At 42.1% G+C, this 17,433-nt stretch overlaps 1 protein-coding gene across 4 annotated transcripts in view; it reads right to left on the bottom strand.

The window, feature by feature from the left end:
• Window positions 1-2,136: 2,136 nt before the first annotated feature.
• opa1 (OPA1 mitochondrial dynamin like GTPase) overlaps window positions 2,137-17,433 on the bottom strand; it is a 39,983-nt gene continuing 24,686 nt past the window's right edge. For all 4 annotated transcript variants that reach the window (XM_037114821.1, XM_037114824.1, XM_037114823.1 and 1 more), the window contains 2 exons: window positions 4,264-4,337; window positions 2,137-4,034 (listed from right to left, as the gene is read on the bottom strand). In XM_037114821.1, the coding sequence (XP_036970716.1) occupies window positions 4,273-4,337 (65 nt within the window). In that variant the 3' untranslated portion in view covers window positions 2,137-4,034; window positions 4,264-4,272. The remainder of the gene's footprint in view (window positions 4,035-4,263; window positions 4,338-17,433) is intronic.

Below are 17,433 nucleotides of genomic sequence, written 5' to 3'. Positions count from 1 at the left end.
AGCCAGCGTCGCCAACAAGGCGGCAAACAAATGCTAACACTGCTGCTACTGCCAAAAAACGCCCATCCCCACAATTTATTGCCCTTTTCTTAGACTTATTCAGCGTTTTCATCATATACCGACCCGCCACACCCCCTGCCAAAGGAACCAGAATGTGTCTGTGTGATGAGGTGGGGGGATTAAAAAGAGAAAACGAAGCAACAAGATCGGCCCCTTTCTTTTTTCTTAAGAAAGACTAGAAATGAAGCTTTGTGCACGTCCGCTGCTGTGGCATATTTGAAAGGTCTGGCCCGGCTGCTTTTGTGTCACCAGCATAAAGGGGATTGAGGGAAAACACAAACTGAACCACTGTGCCGTTGTGGCTCTGGCTATTAGTCAACGTGACGGCCTTTGCAGATGCTAATGGTGTATAGTGTGTCCCTGCCGGCCTCCCTCCTCCCAGAACGTGGCTATCTGATGGCACAAAGGCCTTCAGCTGGAGGTTGACTTTTCCCCCTTTTCTTTCCAAGGCTGCTACAAAGTCATTAGGCTTTTTTTTCACTCCTTCACCCTTGTTTTTATGAAAACAGGGGAATATAATAGCCACACAGAAAATAAAAAGTTGACGTGAGGCAGTTATCTCCATGTGTAAAGCCTCAGGTGATGGGAGGGAGGACGAGGCCTGCCCACTCCCCCCCTCTACATCCGTCTCTCCCCAGAGCACTGTCCTCTGAGCGATGTGGAGATGAAGTAACATCCAGGCTCTTGTGAAAGACGAGAGGATGCCCAAGAGTGGAGGACCTCTGGACTCTGACTTATTAATCAGTCAGGCCCTCAGCTGCCTGCCTTGCCTTTCCCCTCGCTGCTGCCTCAGGCTGCAACATGTCCGCAGCCTGCTACGGGTTGAGATAACAGCCTGCAGAGTTAAATACTCTGAGGGGTTGCCCAGACCTCGGGCAGAGGCCTCCTCACATCAACACACAGGTCACTGCATCCAGAAGCAACCTGCTGTAGGATAACAGCAGACTAATGGAAACACAAGTACAGGCAACGCAACTCTCCCGAGGACGAGAGTGGAACAGCTGATGGCGTCTGACCCACCAGGTTTGTATTTTAACCAAAACATCTCAATAACCATCAGATGAAATTCAGTATCTTCATCCATCAGCCTCAGCTGTGCTTGTTTAGCGCTAATAAGCATATTGTTAGGATGCTAACACAAGATGATGAACATGGAAAACATCGGCATGTTAAGGCAGGTTACTATCATTGTGAGCATGTTAGCATACACTGTTGAAATAGAGCGACCCTCAGAGGGCAGCTAACATGGCGATTGTGTATTGTTGGGACTTGATGTTCATTCTCGCCCTTGGAAACACCAGCTAATAAAATCATGTTAACCCAAAATCCCAACTGTCTTGGAAATTCAGATGTTTAAGATCGCGTTGATACACTCCATGTCAATGATGGCTCAACAATGAGCTGTTTTCAAGGCCAGGAATGATTTCTAAAGGGGCAGTTCACCCAAAAATCAAGCTTTAACTTTCCCCCCACCCATCTGCTCATGATGGATGAGGCTAGCTCAACCAAAGTCAATTAATTAATACCCACACTGTGCACTGTCACGAGCATGGGCCTCATTCTGTAGGTGTAGTTCACAGTAATTTTACAAGCATGTCTGTTATTTATTGTTTTAAATATTATATTCTGATATTTCATTTTTGTTCTTATGGTTGTGGTTAAATAAAGAAATTGAAATAATTGATTGAATCATTTCTCTCTAGTTATTACCATGGTTACTACCATATTTGTTCTATCCAGCACAGTATCACAGTATGTCTGTGGAGTCAGGGCATTGCTGTACAATAACTTAATGATCAGTCAGTCTTTTCCTGAATAAATAATGGTACACGGATTAAAGGGTCCTTCAAACTAAAGTTGACAACTGTAGAGAAATCCGAGGTTATCAAATACTGGCAATTTGGGTCAAGCGACAGGACCCTGGCCAGCACCTAGAATTGTCTATTTCAGCTTTAACATTAAGATTTTGAAAATATTTCCATAATAATAGGGCAAACTGAAAATCATTTATTCTCAAAGACAGAAAGAAAGAATGAAAGGGGTGCAACACTGACTGTAAGTTGACAAGCTGACACGTCATGAAAAAAACTCATTTTTATTTGTCAATTTTTATTTCCACTTTTTTCTTTTAAACACAAATTTAATAAATAAAGCACATCTGATGGGGTACACCATGCAAACATTACTTTCTACAACATAAAACATTTGTTTTTATCCAACTCACCAATTTTCTGATACACAAGTGTGTCACTCTGCATACGCGGTGCTGTACATGATAGCATCACCATGACTTTCCATTAACTTTACCTGTACAGAATGGACAGGATACTATATATTTATACCCATATACACATGAAAGAAAAGTTTGAGCTAACGCAGTCTCTCACTCGCCTTTCAGTCAAACATCAGACTGTTTTTCAAGCTGAGAGGAGTGAGGTTAGGTCTTCATGGGTGAGGGAAAGAGTCCAAATGATGGCGATGCAGGTGCAGAGAGAGTGGATATGAGATCAGAATGAGGAAGAAGCACAAGATTGGGAGCAGTGCGAAAACCCAGACAGTCTGGCCCCGGAAAGTGACTCCAAGACGGAAATTTAAAATTACCTACCAGCGTGTACGATATTTTCCTTTTTACTGAGCTTTGGAGGACAATTCCTGCTCATTTAGATGTACCCATACAGGACAAGAGAAGTGGACATGGACATAACTGACCAAATAAACAGATGGAGGTTGAACCTGGTGCAGATTAATTGAGAAAACCCACCTACCCACACAGAACTGATGGAACTGGGAAAGACTAAAGCACAGGTCCGAAAATAGAGATAGAGTGTCATAGCTTTACAAGACAAATTATTTTAATCTAAACTGGTTCTTCGTGTATTTTTAAAATATTACTATGACAGACCTTTTTTTTTTTTTTATTGATGGTGTTATATGGCGGATGAGAGACGAAGTCCAAATTATTAGCACATAATCAGTTAAAAAACAGCAGCACTTTAATTCAATAATGTGTCTAAGTCATCTCTAGATTTCTTGAATGTCTAATCATATTTTTTGTATCTATTTCTGTTTTGGATGTTGCTTTATTATCTGTCAGTTGCAACACAGGGACAGTACAGATGAAATGTTAATGTATAACAATGGAAGTGCAAACATCACACACAGACAAAGAAATAAACAAAAAGTAAGCAATGTGCATTTGGCAAATGAAATTGTCAAATAAACTCCATTCCACTGAAAAAATAAGAAATAAATCTATTCATAATATTGTTTCCAACACCTTCAATTGTATCTGGTAAATGAAGAAGGAAGAGTGTTGACTGGAGGGAAGCTGCATAATGAACCAAGGTGAGAACACATCTCATTCAGGGGAAATGCAGAGTACAGCTGCAACCTGGAGAGATAACTTAAGTGCTTTGGGACCCTAAGTGCAACAAAAAAAAGAACTTGAGGTGATGTCATGGCGTAATTTAGGAGCACCAGGCGAGATTAAGGTATGAAACTCTAACCTATTTCACCCACCAGGAAGAGTGCCAGTGGTGTTTCTTTTCACAGAGATCAGTGAAGATGCACACTTCTTAAATCACATAAAAACAAACACCATCAGCTTAAGAAAGGAAAAAAAAAAAAAAAAAAAAAACTGGGGCAAAAAACATGTGAGAACATAGAGTCTCATTTATTGAAAATGAGAGGTCAGGTGTGCAAGCTTCTCATTTCCCTCCAGCTCTGATCGTGTTTGGCCTCCTGTGCACGAGTCCCACTGTGAAGCCCAGGACAGTTTGAAAAGCTTGAAACTGTTCCTCCATCTTGTCTCTTGGTTAAGGTCCATGTTTCCATCAGCGTCAAAAGCGGGACAGGGAGCCAAGCGATGGATTTTAAAATCAGGTGAGTGGTGCGGCAGGGCCAGGGGGGTGATGACGGTCATTTACAGATTTAGTCGCTTTGTTCAGTGCATTTCTCTGTTGTGATCCATGAATCTATCAATTTCAATAATTTTGGGAGAAAAGGAGGGAAGGGACAACAGATCAGATATACAATACCTGTAGTACACATATTTAAGATCTTAACATATACTATTATGTAACAGATCAATTTGTCAACAATCAATACAATACAACAATTGTATTGGAATGCTTTGATTTTGCTGCATTGCAGATGCTAATTTCATGACAGGTAAGTTCTGCTATAAAGTACTGAGACAAATACCTGCTTCTCTTATTTCTCCTTGTGAAGAGCTTCTATGAAGGCTTCAAGTTTCTCCTGGATCTCACGAACTTTCTCTGCAGGAAAACACAAAGTAGGTCGATTAGCCAAACTCCTGAGAAACACACTAAATACGGACAAAAAACCCAAAACACTTCAAACAATGTCAAGTAATTGATTAATTGTGATTCTAGAATAATGGAAGGCTTTTTGAAAAAAAATCCAAGAAATCATTCAATTCCATGGATTTATTTATGTCTGCTGCTTTTCTCCTATAATACCACGACAGTGTTTTGATCTACTGAAAATTAATCAGTAACTACTTTAATGTGAAACTGTTTGTCACTTTTTATAAATGGATAAATTACATAATTGTTGAAGGCCTAAACATTTCCAACTTTTGCTACTTTTCTGGTTGAGCATGAAAACACAAGCACTAAATGAAGCAACAACAAGACGGGCAGCGCGCTGTACATTTGCTTTAAAATAGGGAAATAATTAAACCATATATCTCACCCTGACAGTAATTTCACGCAGGTGGAAATTCCCTCATATTTTTCACCAAAACACCAGATGGTCCCCTCTGACACTGACAGCCAAACCTCAAGGCAGACCTCCATCACACATCTGATGGTGAAGGCTTGTGTGGCCTTTCTCAGTTAGCATAGACCACATCAAAGCTCTTCACCCTCCCATTCTCATGGTATGTACCTCACGGGCACGTTGCTAATGGACAGAGGGAGACGCCATAACAACAACATTTCACATGAAAGGAGAGGAATCGACTAGAAAAAACAAGTCAGTCACCTCTCTTCATGAATACACTCCTATTGTACGGAGACTGCATAAGACGAGCAATCCCTCCACCCAACATGTACTGTCACACGAGACGAGCGAGCCATCTAAAGCAGTCCTAATCGCTGATTAAACAGTGGCTGGAGTAAGTCTGTGGGCCAACAAGGAAAAAAGGAAGCTGTGGCTCCCAATGCCAGCTGCACCTCCAGGCCTGGCCAGCTCTCCAGCTTCCCTGTCACCCCGGCTAATCTGTCTGGATCTCCCCCAAGCACAAACTCAAACACCGGCTCTGAAGAGCAAACTAGCACTGCTTCGTCTTGATCAATCAGCCACACGAGATCCATAGGCGACCTTTTGTCAATTGTTTTCCTACGAGAAGGCCCAATGAAAACAGTTTTAAAAAGACTTGTCCGTTTTCAGGGGGATGAATCATTGTGGTTTGGACCTCAGAGCAACAGTGTCCTGAGTGTCCATTTCAGGTTGGCACAAAGGTGATGACTGTGTGCGTGCTTTGGGGTGAAACTAAATATCGTACTCAGGGGCTTGTGTGCAGCCCCCTTTTGATGGGAGCACGGCTGCCGAGGTATCCTCTTCCTGACGGGTGAAAAGCACACGGCCGTGAGAGACGCAGTCACACCCCCACACACGTCTTGACACACTAGCAGAGCTGAGAAGTGCTGGATAACACACACACGCACAGGTAGGAAAAATTAACTGACAGCCAGAAAAGCTTTGCCCGGAAACACACAGACCATATCACCTCAATGTCTGGAAAATCAGCAAGAGTTGTACAGTCATGCCACCTCCACCTCTTTTAACCTTCCTACACACTCTGCTGCTAGCAGGTGGGGGAAGAAAAAATCCCCGGCCTTTGATACTCTGTTAACACACTCAGGCAAAATGGCAGGGCGTTAGGTGGAGATTACAACACCTAATGGAGGCATTAAGGGGGCCTGTTGCGGGGCATGCTGACAAGTCACTGCAGCAGGTGTGGGGTTGAATGAAACATAACCCCGCGGTATGCCATTCCAACATACAGCCGACCGCAGGGCACAGCTCAAAGGCAACTGACAGAGTTCAGCCGCGTGGGCTGTGTGCCTGACCACAGGACAACATAGCTCAATCCAAGCCAATCAGAGCTGGATTACCAACATCTGTCCGACCTGAGGAGAAAGAGATGTGTGGTACAAGGGGGTGGAGTTTTGGTTGGTGTTAGAAAAGGAGGACTGTCAGATCATCAAAACATGGGAAATCCCCTGGCTCAGGCTTCAAAGCCTCTAGCAGGGTTTAGATGTGGCTGATGATAAGGTGCTCTGTGGAGCCTGTGTTTCAGATGCAGACCGATTCACGCGGGTCAAACATTAAAGATGCTGCCAACTGTCGGGCAGCCACGACGAGCTCTGTGGAATCACTGGGCAGCAGTGGTCTAGATTAGAAGCCTTGTAATAAGAAAAGAAACAGGTTTGATTCCCCAGATTATATGGGAAACCTTACAGTGGGAGGCTTAAATGATTCTGTTTTAATTCAACACCTGCTGCTGAGGCAACTATTGATCCAGAGCTACAGTGGAGTACAGCACAGAGCTGTGACTGTACGAGGGTGGCTCTTGTACAGAGTGTAAAGCCTCCTGAGGCTAATGTGTGCCTATACAAATCTGACTCAACTTCACAACAAATGAGACCCTTTAATCTTGGGAGGCAGACATTAGAACTGCATGAAAAAATGAGCAAAGTGGTGGTGCCAATGTGGCAAATAAACATGCAGGGTTGTCCAGGAAGAGTTTGAGCCAATGGCATCTGGCAAGGCCCTGCACCAGCCAATCAAATATGAGCAAGCATACGTTCCCAGCGGGTTTCTTGATAATGTGAAATCCATAGTTCCCAGTTTACATTGTCGTGATCATAAATAAAATATGGCACCTGAAAAAGTGCAATGACAGTCATAAAAAGTTGTATTTTTTGTATAGTAAATGTCATTGAAATGTTGGAATCTGTACCAAACAAGCACAGACCTCAAAACGTCTGGATCTGTTATTAAAACTGGACTTCTTGGATCGAATTTTCATCATCTTCATGTGAAATGCCACACTTTTTTTACTATTATTATAAATGCAGGTATGCTTCACCCCAATTCAAATAAGAAGAAAAATCTCAACAAATCCCCAAAGAGACCAAAACAACAGACACTACGATGTTATAACTGAATAATAAATATCATCAGCTTCAGTATGAAAGTTAAAGAAACAGTGGGACATTGACCAAAACCCTTTGTTGTCTGTGTGTTCGTCACAATGTTAACTATCCTGATATATGTTTTAGTTCTAGCTAGGTTTTACTACTTGCACAATTAGAGCTCCACTATGGTATTTTGGGGAGAAGACAGCCAACCCATGGACTATGTCGTTACAGCAGGATGCTTAATGACTTTAAAATGAGCACACAGCAGCTTTTAGGAGCCCAGGAGGCCATTGCTGAATGTGAATGGCGTCTTTCAGAAAAGCCAATATTCTGTGGATAAAAACTGTGAGAAACAGATATTTATTTCCCCCAGCACCATCTGTTTGCCACCAAAAGACAGCAGCAAGAGGAAGAAAAGGCCACAACAAGGCTTTCTTTTCACCGTCCTGTGGAAATGCAACAAAACACAGTGGGCAGAGTCACCACTGCCGGTTCCTCACTGAGCAGCAGTGGGAGTAGCGATCTAAAACTCCATTTAGGCCCCTGTTTACCTAAGAGATGAGCCCCAAAACACAGACATTCAACCGCTCACCCCTTTATCTGGTCATGAATATTCCCATAATCCTCTGGCCTCTATCCCAGAGGCCCCTTCTATAAAATGCTGGGTGTTGTGCGGGTCGGTGCGGGTGGAGGGACTGTCGCCCATTGACAGAGAGAGGGAGAGAGTGAGGGGAGCCTTTTTCCTCCCAATCCCCCCTTTCAAGGCCTTCTCTCGGCTGATCTCCACATGAAATGATATCTCATTCACTCTCTCTCTGCAGAGTCCTCTAAGCCTGCTACGGCCGAAGCGCTGGCAGAAGGAGTCCTGAGCCACAAAGCCTTTAATTGACATGTAATTAGACTGTGAAACTGCGTGGCCCTGCTGGACAAGTAGCCTACACAGAGGTGAGGGAGAACCGAGGAGAGCAATAGATGAGTTTTCAGCGGATGAGTTTCAGCGCAAAGGTTGAGGCTCCTTTAGGATGCTGCTCCTAAAATGTGCTACTGACAAGCTCACAGCATGGTCACTGGAGAGAGTGGAGCTCAGGGTTTGGTTCCTGTCCCAACCTGTCATCATTCACAAGGAAACTTTTTATATCTCATGACGGCCAGGGTCAGCGTGTAGGTGGGGACACGGAACGTTTAAATGATCTGCTGTTTCCTTCTTTGAAAGCCGATCTCTTAATGTAACAAACAGAAAAGCCTTTTCCTTAGCATGCTGCTTGATTTGTCACTAAATCTGGATTGTCACGCTATAAAAAAACAGAGCCATGGGAGACATGGGCTGAGGGAGAGCGGAGATGTCGACGGCCCCAACGCCATGTCGGTGACAGAGCAATGAATCAGCCCTCGCACTCACGGCTCTTATCTAGAAAACAGATGCCTGGGACAGAGCAGCACAACCTGGGGAAAGACATACATAGGTCTGAGCAGGTCAAAGCGTGGGGTCGGCCAGAGGGCAGACTAAACAAAAACAGGGAAAAATTCTTTGAAAAGAGCCAGGTGATGACTGTTGTTAGTCTATGTGGTGCCTTTGAAAAGCGCAGATTTTACAGCAGGGGTTATAAAGATGAAGACTGGATGTTGTTTTAGCTTTAAGCATGATGGTTTCAACTGAGGCAAGCAACAGCAGCGATTGTAAATAATGCTGACGCAACACTGACTAGCTGATAAACAGTTATTGTCCATGCCCTTCCTTGAAAATAAACAGGGCTGAGACAGTAAGTCTGCGTATGACTTATAAGGTGGTGTAAATCACATTTGTCAGGAGTCCAAAGCTTTCGGAGACTCACCTCTTGTAGTCAAATGGAGCCCTGTGCTGAGGCTAAGTGGCAATCAATCTTGAGTAACCGCACGGAGATGCCTGGGGATGTGAGGCTGACAGGTCTGGTTTAAACTGAGATCCCATCATAGTCTCTCAGAGAACTCCCCTCTGTTGAATCAGCCACAGGTGTGTGAACCCAGTTAACTAATGATGAACTCTGGAGCGAGCATACAACGCAACTAAAACGCTCAGCTTCAGCCCTGCTGATACCTGGACGTAAATGGGAAGAATTGATTTTTAATCACCGCCTCTCAGTTCCTTCTTGACACGGCACTGACCCCAAACCAGCCGATCAAACAAGACGACAGAAAGAGATAAGAAAGGCAAGCGCTCCTCTTCCCTTTGCTGCCCTCAGGTAAATCCATGTTGCCAGCTGCTCTGGACCTCACACACACACACACACACACACCGTCACATCCATATAACACTGAGGAGACACCTGGAATTCCTTTGAATTCCTCGAGCAAAAAGGCCTGTTCAGGCCCAGCAGCTGGAGTCGTTGGACAGCAGGTGTTAGTCTTGCACAGACAGAAAAAGTATGATTCTGCCTCAGAAGGTGCAAAATCTTCCCTGATAAAGGTAACGTTACTACATTAGAGATTTTCAAGAACAACTACATCTTCTTCTCAAGAGTCAAAAATGCCAGCATAAAGTAAAATTTAGCCTCAACAAATAACTGATGTTTTTATGCACTACATTGAGTAGCATCATATGTTCAGAGATTGTGGGCATGTGTTGATGTGACTGGGCGGTCACAATGACTTCTTTTGTTGGATGACATACTGTCCCACAAATAATTGTGATTGTGATTTCAAGAATCTTTTATACTTTTTATACAATATTATAATAGCATGATAATACAAGCACACTGTTTCATTTTTAATTCTTAAGAATATTCAGATATCGGAATTTGGTTGTGAAATACATCAACGGTAGAATGCATACCTCCTACTTACACCCCAAACCCCTTATGTACTCAGTCATATAATAGTTACCTAAATATGCCTAATATGTTTCAATTACATCCAAAAATGCCCAATCTCACAATGTCAAAGAAAGTAAGAGAAAAAAATCCTGTTTCTGTCCCTTTAACTGAATTCACACAGTTAAAAGGTAGTTTTGTGTAATACCGCAAACCAACAAACCAACAAACATACATGATTAAAACATATCCTAACACCACAACAACCAATACAATTTTCCTTATCTTACTCTCCAATAAGCGTCTTGGAATCTCTTAACAAAAAATGCTTGTAAACAGAACAGTTATTGTCAAAGTCACATGTACATATTTTTTAAAGTTAAAGTAATTATTGTGACAGGCTGAGGTGCGATATGTTCTCGTTTAATATGACTGGATAATTCTGATGCAAGAAAACCGGAGGGAGTCTCTGCAATACCTTTACAGTAACACACAGCAGAACACACTTTTCAGCATTTTTTTCATCTTAAAATTAATAATGAAAAATGCATTTGTCCTACCTGAACAGCATTTTCTTAGCCAGACTCTTTTCAATAAACAAGAGCCAGAATTTCTGTTTATTAACTTCACAACAATAAATCAAGAAGAGGGTGAGAGCTTAGGTTTGCATTTTTTCACCTACAACAGAGAGGGGTGTATATGGTTTTCCTATTACCTCATCCTAACCAGCCTCTGATGTCAGCTCTTTGTGTGTGTGTGAGTGACGGCAGGATCAGTGGGAATGTCTCCCTGGTGGCCACACTGTGCTGGAAACATGTTAACAGAAGCTTCGCTGAAGTTCCCCTCCCATTACACAACTCCTTTTCTTTCCTACTTTCCCACACTTGCCCTCTCTTGCTCCCTGAGGAGAATGAAAAATGGCTTCACATCCTCCTTCGTAGTTTTTATTCCTTTATCACCACTTCCATTAACGCCTTTTGATCGGTTGTCATCTAAAACACACAGCTCTTTTTCCTTTTTTCTTCAGTCCACTGGATTTATTTCCGAGTTTGTGTCTAGGGAGGAAATTCAGAAGCAGCCGCACCACCTGCAGATGGTTTATCAGCCAACTAGTCCGACTGTAAGTGGTGTTACAGCGACATCGCTAACATCTGGTAATGAGTGGTGTGGTTCAAATGCTTCAAATTTAGCCATTACTTGTTTGTTCTTTCAAAATAAGCGATTTAACAAAGATACTTGAGTCTTTGATTGGCGCCAGTTTCAACAGCCGCACCCCCTGGCTAGTGATCAACAGCTGTATTATCAAGAGTTTGTCAATCAGGGCCTGGATAGCTGCATATGTCTTAGAAAGTCATTCTTGGCTGTTGACATGAGAGGCAGGATGGATGAACCAGAGTCAAGGAGGAAACGAGAAAGACGGGAAGGGAATAAGGGGAAAGAGATGGATGATGGAAAGTGGAAGGACACTCAGGTCATGACTTTGGTAAATAGAGGCAGGTGGTGGGTGGGAGTTTCTATGGAGGGAGGTGAAGGAGGAAAAGAAAGACAAGCCGAGGTGAAAGAGACTCCTGTGTTTTACAGTGGTTTAAAAAAAAATATGTAAGGAAGAGTATAACAGACAGAAGACAGATGTGAGAAGGAAGTGAGTGCGAGAGAGTGAAGGAAACAGAAGAGATGCCACGTGCTCAACTGAAGTCTCGCCTCTTGTGAGAAGAGAAGGTCGAGACAAGAGATGGTGAGAAATAGTATGCACAACAATTAAGAGTGGAGAAAGGAGCAAGTATGAAGCATCCTTCTTCACAACACAGTCCATATCTCATTTCAAACTTGTGCATGCCATTTAAAAACTAGTTATATACCTATGCCTTTGTTTCAAACAAGCCTTATCCAATATCAAATAAAATATACAAATCCACGAGCACCAGACTTTTATTTGGATCCACATCAAATATATTCAAATAGATTTTTAATTCTAAACTGGAACAAGGCTGGGTACTTTGACATTTATTACAGGACCTCTTCAAAAACTCAATTTAAAAAAAATCTAATTTCTGAAACTAAATAAATGAAGTATCAAACCAAGGGTAGCAGGGAAGATGCTGACTGTTTTATTAAATCAACCATCACTAACCTAGCAGTAAACTTTGTGCAAAAAACTTGGGAGAAAAACACATTGCTAAATGTTTTATGGTGTTTGCAATAGAAAAGTAGGAAGTTTATTAACCTCGGAAGTTGCTTTCACACAACATTAAAGCACAAGATTAGATAAAAAGCAGGAGGGGCAGCTTCAACTGTGCCAGTGTTATGACAACTGTGCATCTACTGTTTGTGTACTTGATGCTCCCGGGGAGAAAATGGATCATTTGGCAGCAACTCTGCAGTCTGAGGTTTCCTCAAATGTGGTAAAAAAACAAAACAAAACAAACCTATACACTGCCAAGCCTCCTTAGTTTACACAGATACAGAGAGATACTGATGACTAACTAGTGTCTGTTTAATTGAGAGACAGACAGGAAGCTTATAACAGCAAGATAATGGCAGGAAGAGTGGGAATGAGTGTCAGAGAGGGAGCAACGGAAGACAAGAGCAAAGGAATGAGAGATATAGAAGCAAGCCAGTGTGACAGAAAGAGTGATGTGAAGAAAGACAACAACAGAGAGAAGTGTTGATGGAAAAACAAAAACAACAGAGGAAGTGATTGAAATTCATAAAGGTCATATTGAAGTAAGAGTGCATGTAAGGGCAGCAGTCCCCAATGTGCCGAAGAGCAGACAGTCTGCCCGCTAACTCACTGCATAAAACCACCCCCACTTTCCAAAACGCAGACCAGTTGATCCAGGTCGTGTCTACTTTGATGTGGATAAATTTGAATTTCCATTTTTTTTTTTTTATTGTTTTGGCTTTTTATGCATGATAAGATGGCATTTTCGATCGCTGAAAAGAGAATTTTCGAAGAGAAACTATGTACAGTTAAGAGTGGTTATTGATGACACAGAATTGTGTTGTAGTGTGGATGGTGAAAACTTGTGTCAATGTTCAGATACACAATCAGATACTGTCCAAACATCTGGCAGCAAATGGGGAAAACTTTCGCGTATTATTTTTAGGTTGTATGTTAATATAGCCAAGCAGCTGTCTGACTTGGATGGCAAGGTTTTAAAAAGTATCGATACTTCGACACCTTTTTGATACCACTTGTTTAAAGTTTTATAACATCCTCACTGTGGTAGTATTGAAAATCCAGAAGCTATAAAGATATTACTGCACAGATATGATCATTAATACAAATGTGTTCGTACGTGTTACGTGACACTGAGAAGGTTGTTAATTTAACACACAAAAGAGAATATGGTATACTACTTTGTGTGTACCTGTTTATTGTTTTGTCATGGTTTAAATACTAATATTGAATCAAAGTTTAAAATCCTGATATCTTGACAACGTTTAAGGTGCAACATGTAAGGATTTTAGTTTACAATGTTAAACTATCTGAAGAAACAGTTTTGACATTAACCAAAGATGTCTATGTAATAGATATCTATTGAAGTTAGCATGCTAACCAGCTAGCCTCTGGCCACTTTGTGCTTTAAGAGCTGAATCTTACATATTACAACTTTGTACAATGGCACAGTGATTTGATTTGTGCTGTCAATGCAGCAACACAGAAACTTGTGTTGTAAACTGGTAGAATCAAAACTATCATGGTTGTAGTCCTCACAAGATGAGTGTCAAAATGCACCATTTAATTCTCCATGAATTGAAAGAAATTGTTGTGTTTCTTTTTTGATATAGACGGTGAAAAGAACAGAAGAAATCTGAAAACCTTTTAACATTAAATTTTTTTTCTCAACTGAGTGTGGGCATGGCCTCACTCAAACAAAATGTGCAAATTATAAAAAGAGCGAAAACTGCTCAGGCCCCTTTCCTGCTTCATGTGTAAATTAATTCAGGAGAGCACATTTTGAACAACTGGATTCAACACATGTGGGTTAATTGGTTCCATTTCTTGCTGGGTGTTTAGACAGTTTACAGTTAAGTAGTCGTCGATATCTTCAAAATAATATAGTTTCCAGAAGCACAGCCGTAAAAGCAACATAAGATATGAACAGAACTTGACCTTATAAAGTCACTCAGAAAAGATGAACCAGCTGTCAGGTCTGTGCAAGGCAATGACAGAGCGTTGACGACCTATACTCCTCTCCCCTCTGGACGCAGGCGCATGTGCATATAACACCTCAGGATGATGCGTCATCCCTAACAGAGGAGCACTTCTCATTGAGCCCTCACTAATCACGCTGCTCAAAGGAGGAGGAGGAGGAGGAAGAGGGGATGAAAGGAAACAAAGTAAGTATGAGGCTGAGAGGGCATTCCGGTGAGCAAGCCCAGACAACCAGAGCTTTATTGTATTCTGCTTCCACACGAGAGAAGGGAAAAGGAGAAAGTGACTGCATGTGCAAACATGCAAACACTTCACACATTATCACTGTTCTTGAGAGCACCTTCTGTTGACACCTTTAATTCCTTAACCCTCAAACAGCCTAAACACAAAAGCTGAAATCCATAAATTTTCTGCACACTGTTGCATTCATCTGTGGCTACAAGCCTACAGCAAAGATGGAGAACACATTGTAAAAGGTTCTATGTAGCCAGGTGTTCATTTGAATTAGCTCCTGCAAAAAACAAACAGTCTGAAAATGCAAACACTGTAAAAAGCTTTACTTAAAGCATAATGTCAATACAAACCCAAAGCAAGAACCCCACTCTAAAAATGTTGACTGTCAAACAAATCTCTGAGTGGACGAGACAAGTCATGTTTCTGATGATGTCAAATCAGTCAATGACAAACTAAATATCTTCTTTGGTGTGCTGCAAGACACACTGGTTACCTAGGGCTGTCAACAGCTCTAAAAGACAGCTCTTTCACATTTTAGTTGTCCTAATTTGTGTTGTGGCATTCCAGCCAAACATTAAGATTGCAGCAATTGATAAATGTCAGAATGTAGTCTTCCTGCCAGTCAGTGATTGTAATCATGGTGACTTCTGCCTACTGTGAGAACAAGTGCATACTCTCTCTCTCTCTCTCCAAAGAAAAAAAAGAGCATACATTAAGGTAACAAGTGCTAAACTCAAAACTAATGCAGTGTGAATACAAAAAAGGTTTTAAAATACGAAAAGCCTTAAAGTTAACATAACCGTTAAATCTCACCAACAGCTCCCTTGAAAAGGAGTTAATATATTATAAATGACAAATGTCCCATATGATATAAATTGCTGACACAAACCTTTTAGCAAAATGGTGCAGTCAGGATTTATGCTCATGAGGTTCAGATCTCTGGAAACTCACAATATCAAATATGACATCCAACACTTCATAAAAGTCTAGTAATTCTGGACACACTTTTTCAAAATCAGGCAGCACTGCTTTTCCAAGTACAACACACTCACACAACACAACTTGTACTCGAAGCAATGAAGCAGCCAAGCGTCATCCCAGCAGTCTCCTAAGAGGCCTGAGCTTGAACATTAGGCCTGGGCTCTGCTCCAGAGACGGCACTGTGCCACACAGCTGGTCTGACACACGCTGACAAACACACACACACCTCTCCTGCAATATACATTGTACCCCTCATTAATGGTGTTTTCACGCTCTCACTTACTGACGCACACACCTGACCTCTGTTTGTAACCTGAGCGATTCTGAGCCTGCTTGCAAGTGCAGGCAAACAGAGATTAACAACGGACCGCCCCTGGGCACACATTTCTGCCTTTGTTAAGTGTGTTTATCCTTTCTCCCACCTCTTATCTATCCCTCTTTTACCTTCTCTCTTCCCTCCTTTTCCAAAGTAGAGGTTGTCAGGTGAAGGTGGGGTCTCCACTCCCCACCCCCATCTGTCAAGGGAGAGAGGGTCAGTTGGGCAGACTTTGACAGAGGCAGCATAACAGTAACAGAGAGAGTTGGAAAAGAAAGCTAAACAGGATCATGTAGCCTGTGGTATCAGCCGGTTGACCTGCAGGGTCAGGCCAGAGTTTGGGCCTGAGGCAATCTGAGCTGCTGTCTTTAAAAGAAGGGAACAGCTCTAAGGAACGATGATTTCACAATGCATGGAGTATGGTTGCTTCATAGAAGGAAAACAAAATCCCTGTTCCTGTAGAACACTGTATGGCTGGAAAAAAAGTGTGCCAGTCCTATCATGTGCCTTAACTTTGAATAACTACAGTAGAAATTGCAATAATAACAGGTACTCTGACTGACGAGCCTCAGGTTTAATGCCTGCCAACACTTAAAACACATTTGAATATAACACATGGGATGTATTTTCAACAATCCAAAGTTTCTGCTGACACAACTCTTTAGTGTGAACTTTGTGGCTCAAAAGACTTTTGAACCCTCAGAAGCCTTGCTCACTTTGTGCTTTGAGGCGTGTCACAGAGTCAGTTCAGTCTAGACTGATGGACCCAAATGTCCACGCCCACACACATGGGTCTGGGCGGCATTACACAGACAGGCCTGTACAAAGTGTCAGAAAGCTAATGACCCAGATCCTCCACTCACCCACTAACTCAACCTGACAGACTGACAAAGCTAAAACTCTGAAACATACATTTTATGGGTAGGAGGGAAGGAAAAATCTGACATCACCATAAAATTAGGGCTGAGGCATGCTGAGAGATATATGTAAAAAATATTGAAATAATGCAGGGTTAGAACATTTTGAGCGGTGTTTAATTTTATACCATCCAACCGAAAACCAGAGACTTTACAGTTCATGGCGCACTTCTAGGTTCATCTACAGCTTTTCTTCAGCTCTGGTTCATTTTCCTTTTACATTACACAACTACTGAAAAATAACGGAAATATTTCTGACATCAAAAGTGTGGCTGTGGCTCTGACCCTTCTACCCTCCAACTCTTGGCTGCTTGTATTGATGCAGATGCAGAACCTGAAGCATTCTGTGTGCAACAAACAAAGGGAGGAATTGTTAAAAACCAAACAGGAGATTCAGCAACCCCTTTAACAAGCTGTTTTGGCACTGAACCAGTTTTATTTCAGTCGTAGTTACCGATTCCAAAAAAAGAAAACCTCCTTAAAAGCTATAAAATGAAAGTGATTGAAAGCTGAGATTTAATCGAGAGCAAAGTTAAGTGTTCCCATGCTGGACCCTATGAGCCAGTGAGAGGCTATGCGTGCACAGGTGTGTTTCCACCATATAGATCCCATGACAGATTCCAACCACATTCCCACATCTATCAGCAAGCACAGTCTTTGGTGATGGGAAGTGGGAATGTCATGCCTGTTTGGGAAAGTTTGGGATCGACTTGATCTGCAAGGCCAGGCAGGTCTGGGCATTCCTGACAGAGTGTGTGTGGAATGGAGGGGGGACTGTGTGTGTTCTCTCCTCTCCCCTAGGCTCACA

The sequence above is a fragment of the Acanthopagrus latus genome, chromosome 11 (assembly GCF_904848185.1).
Source record: "Acanthopagrus latus isolate v.2019 chromosome 11, fAcaLat1.1, whole genome shotgun sequence".
Classification (NCBI taxonomy): Eukaryota; Metazoa; Chordata; class Actinopteri; order Spariformes; family Sparidae; genus Acanthopagrus; species Acanthopagrus latus.
The sequence above is the reverse complement of the archived record's forward strand: the minus strand, read 5'-3'. Positions and strand labels throughout refer to the sequence as shown.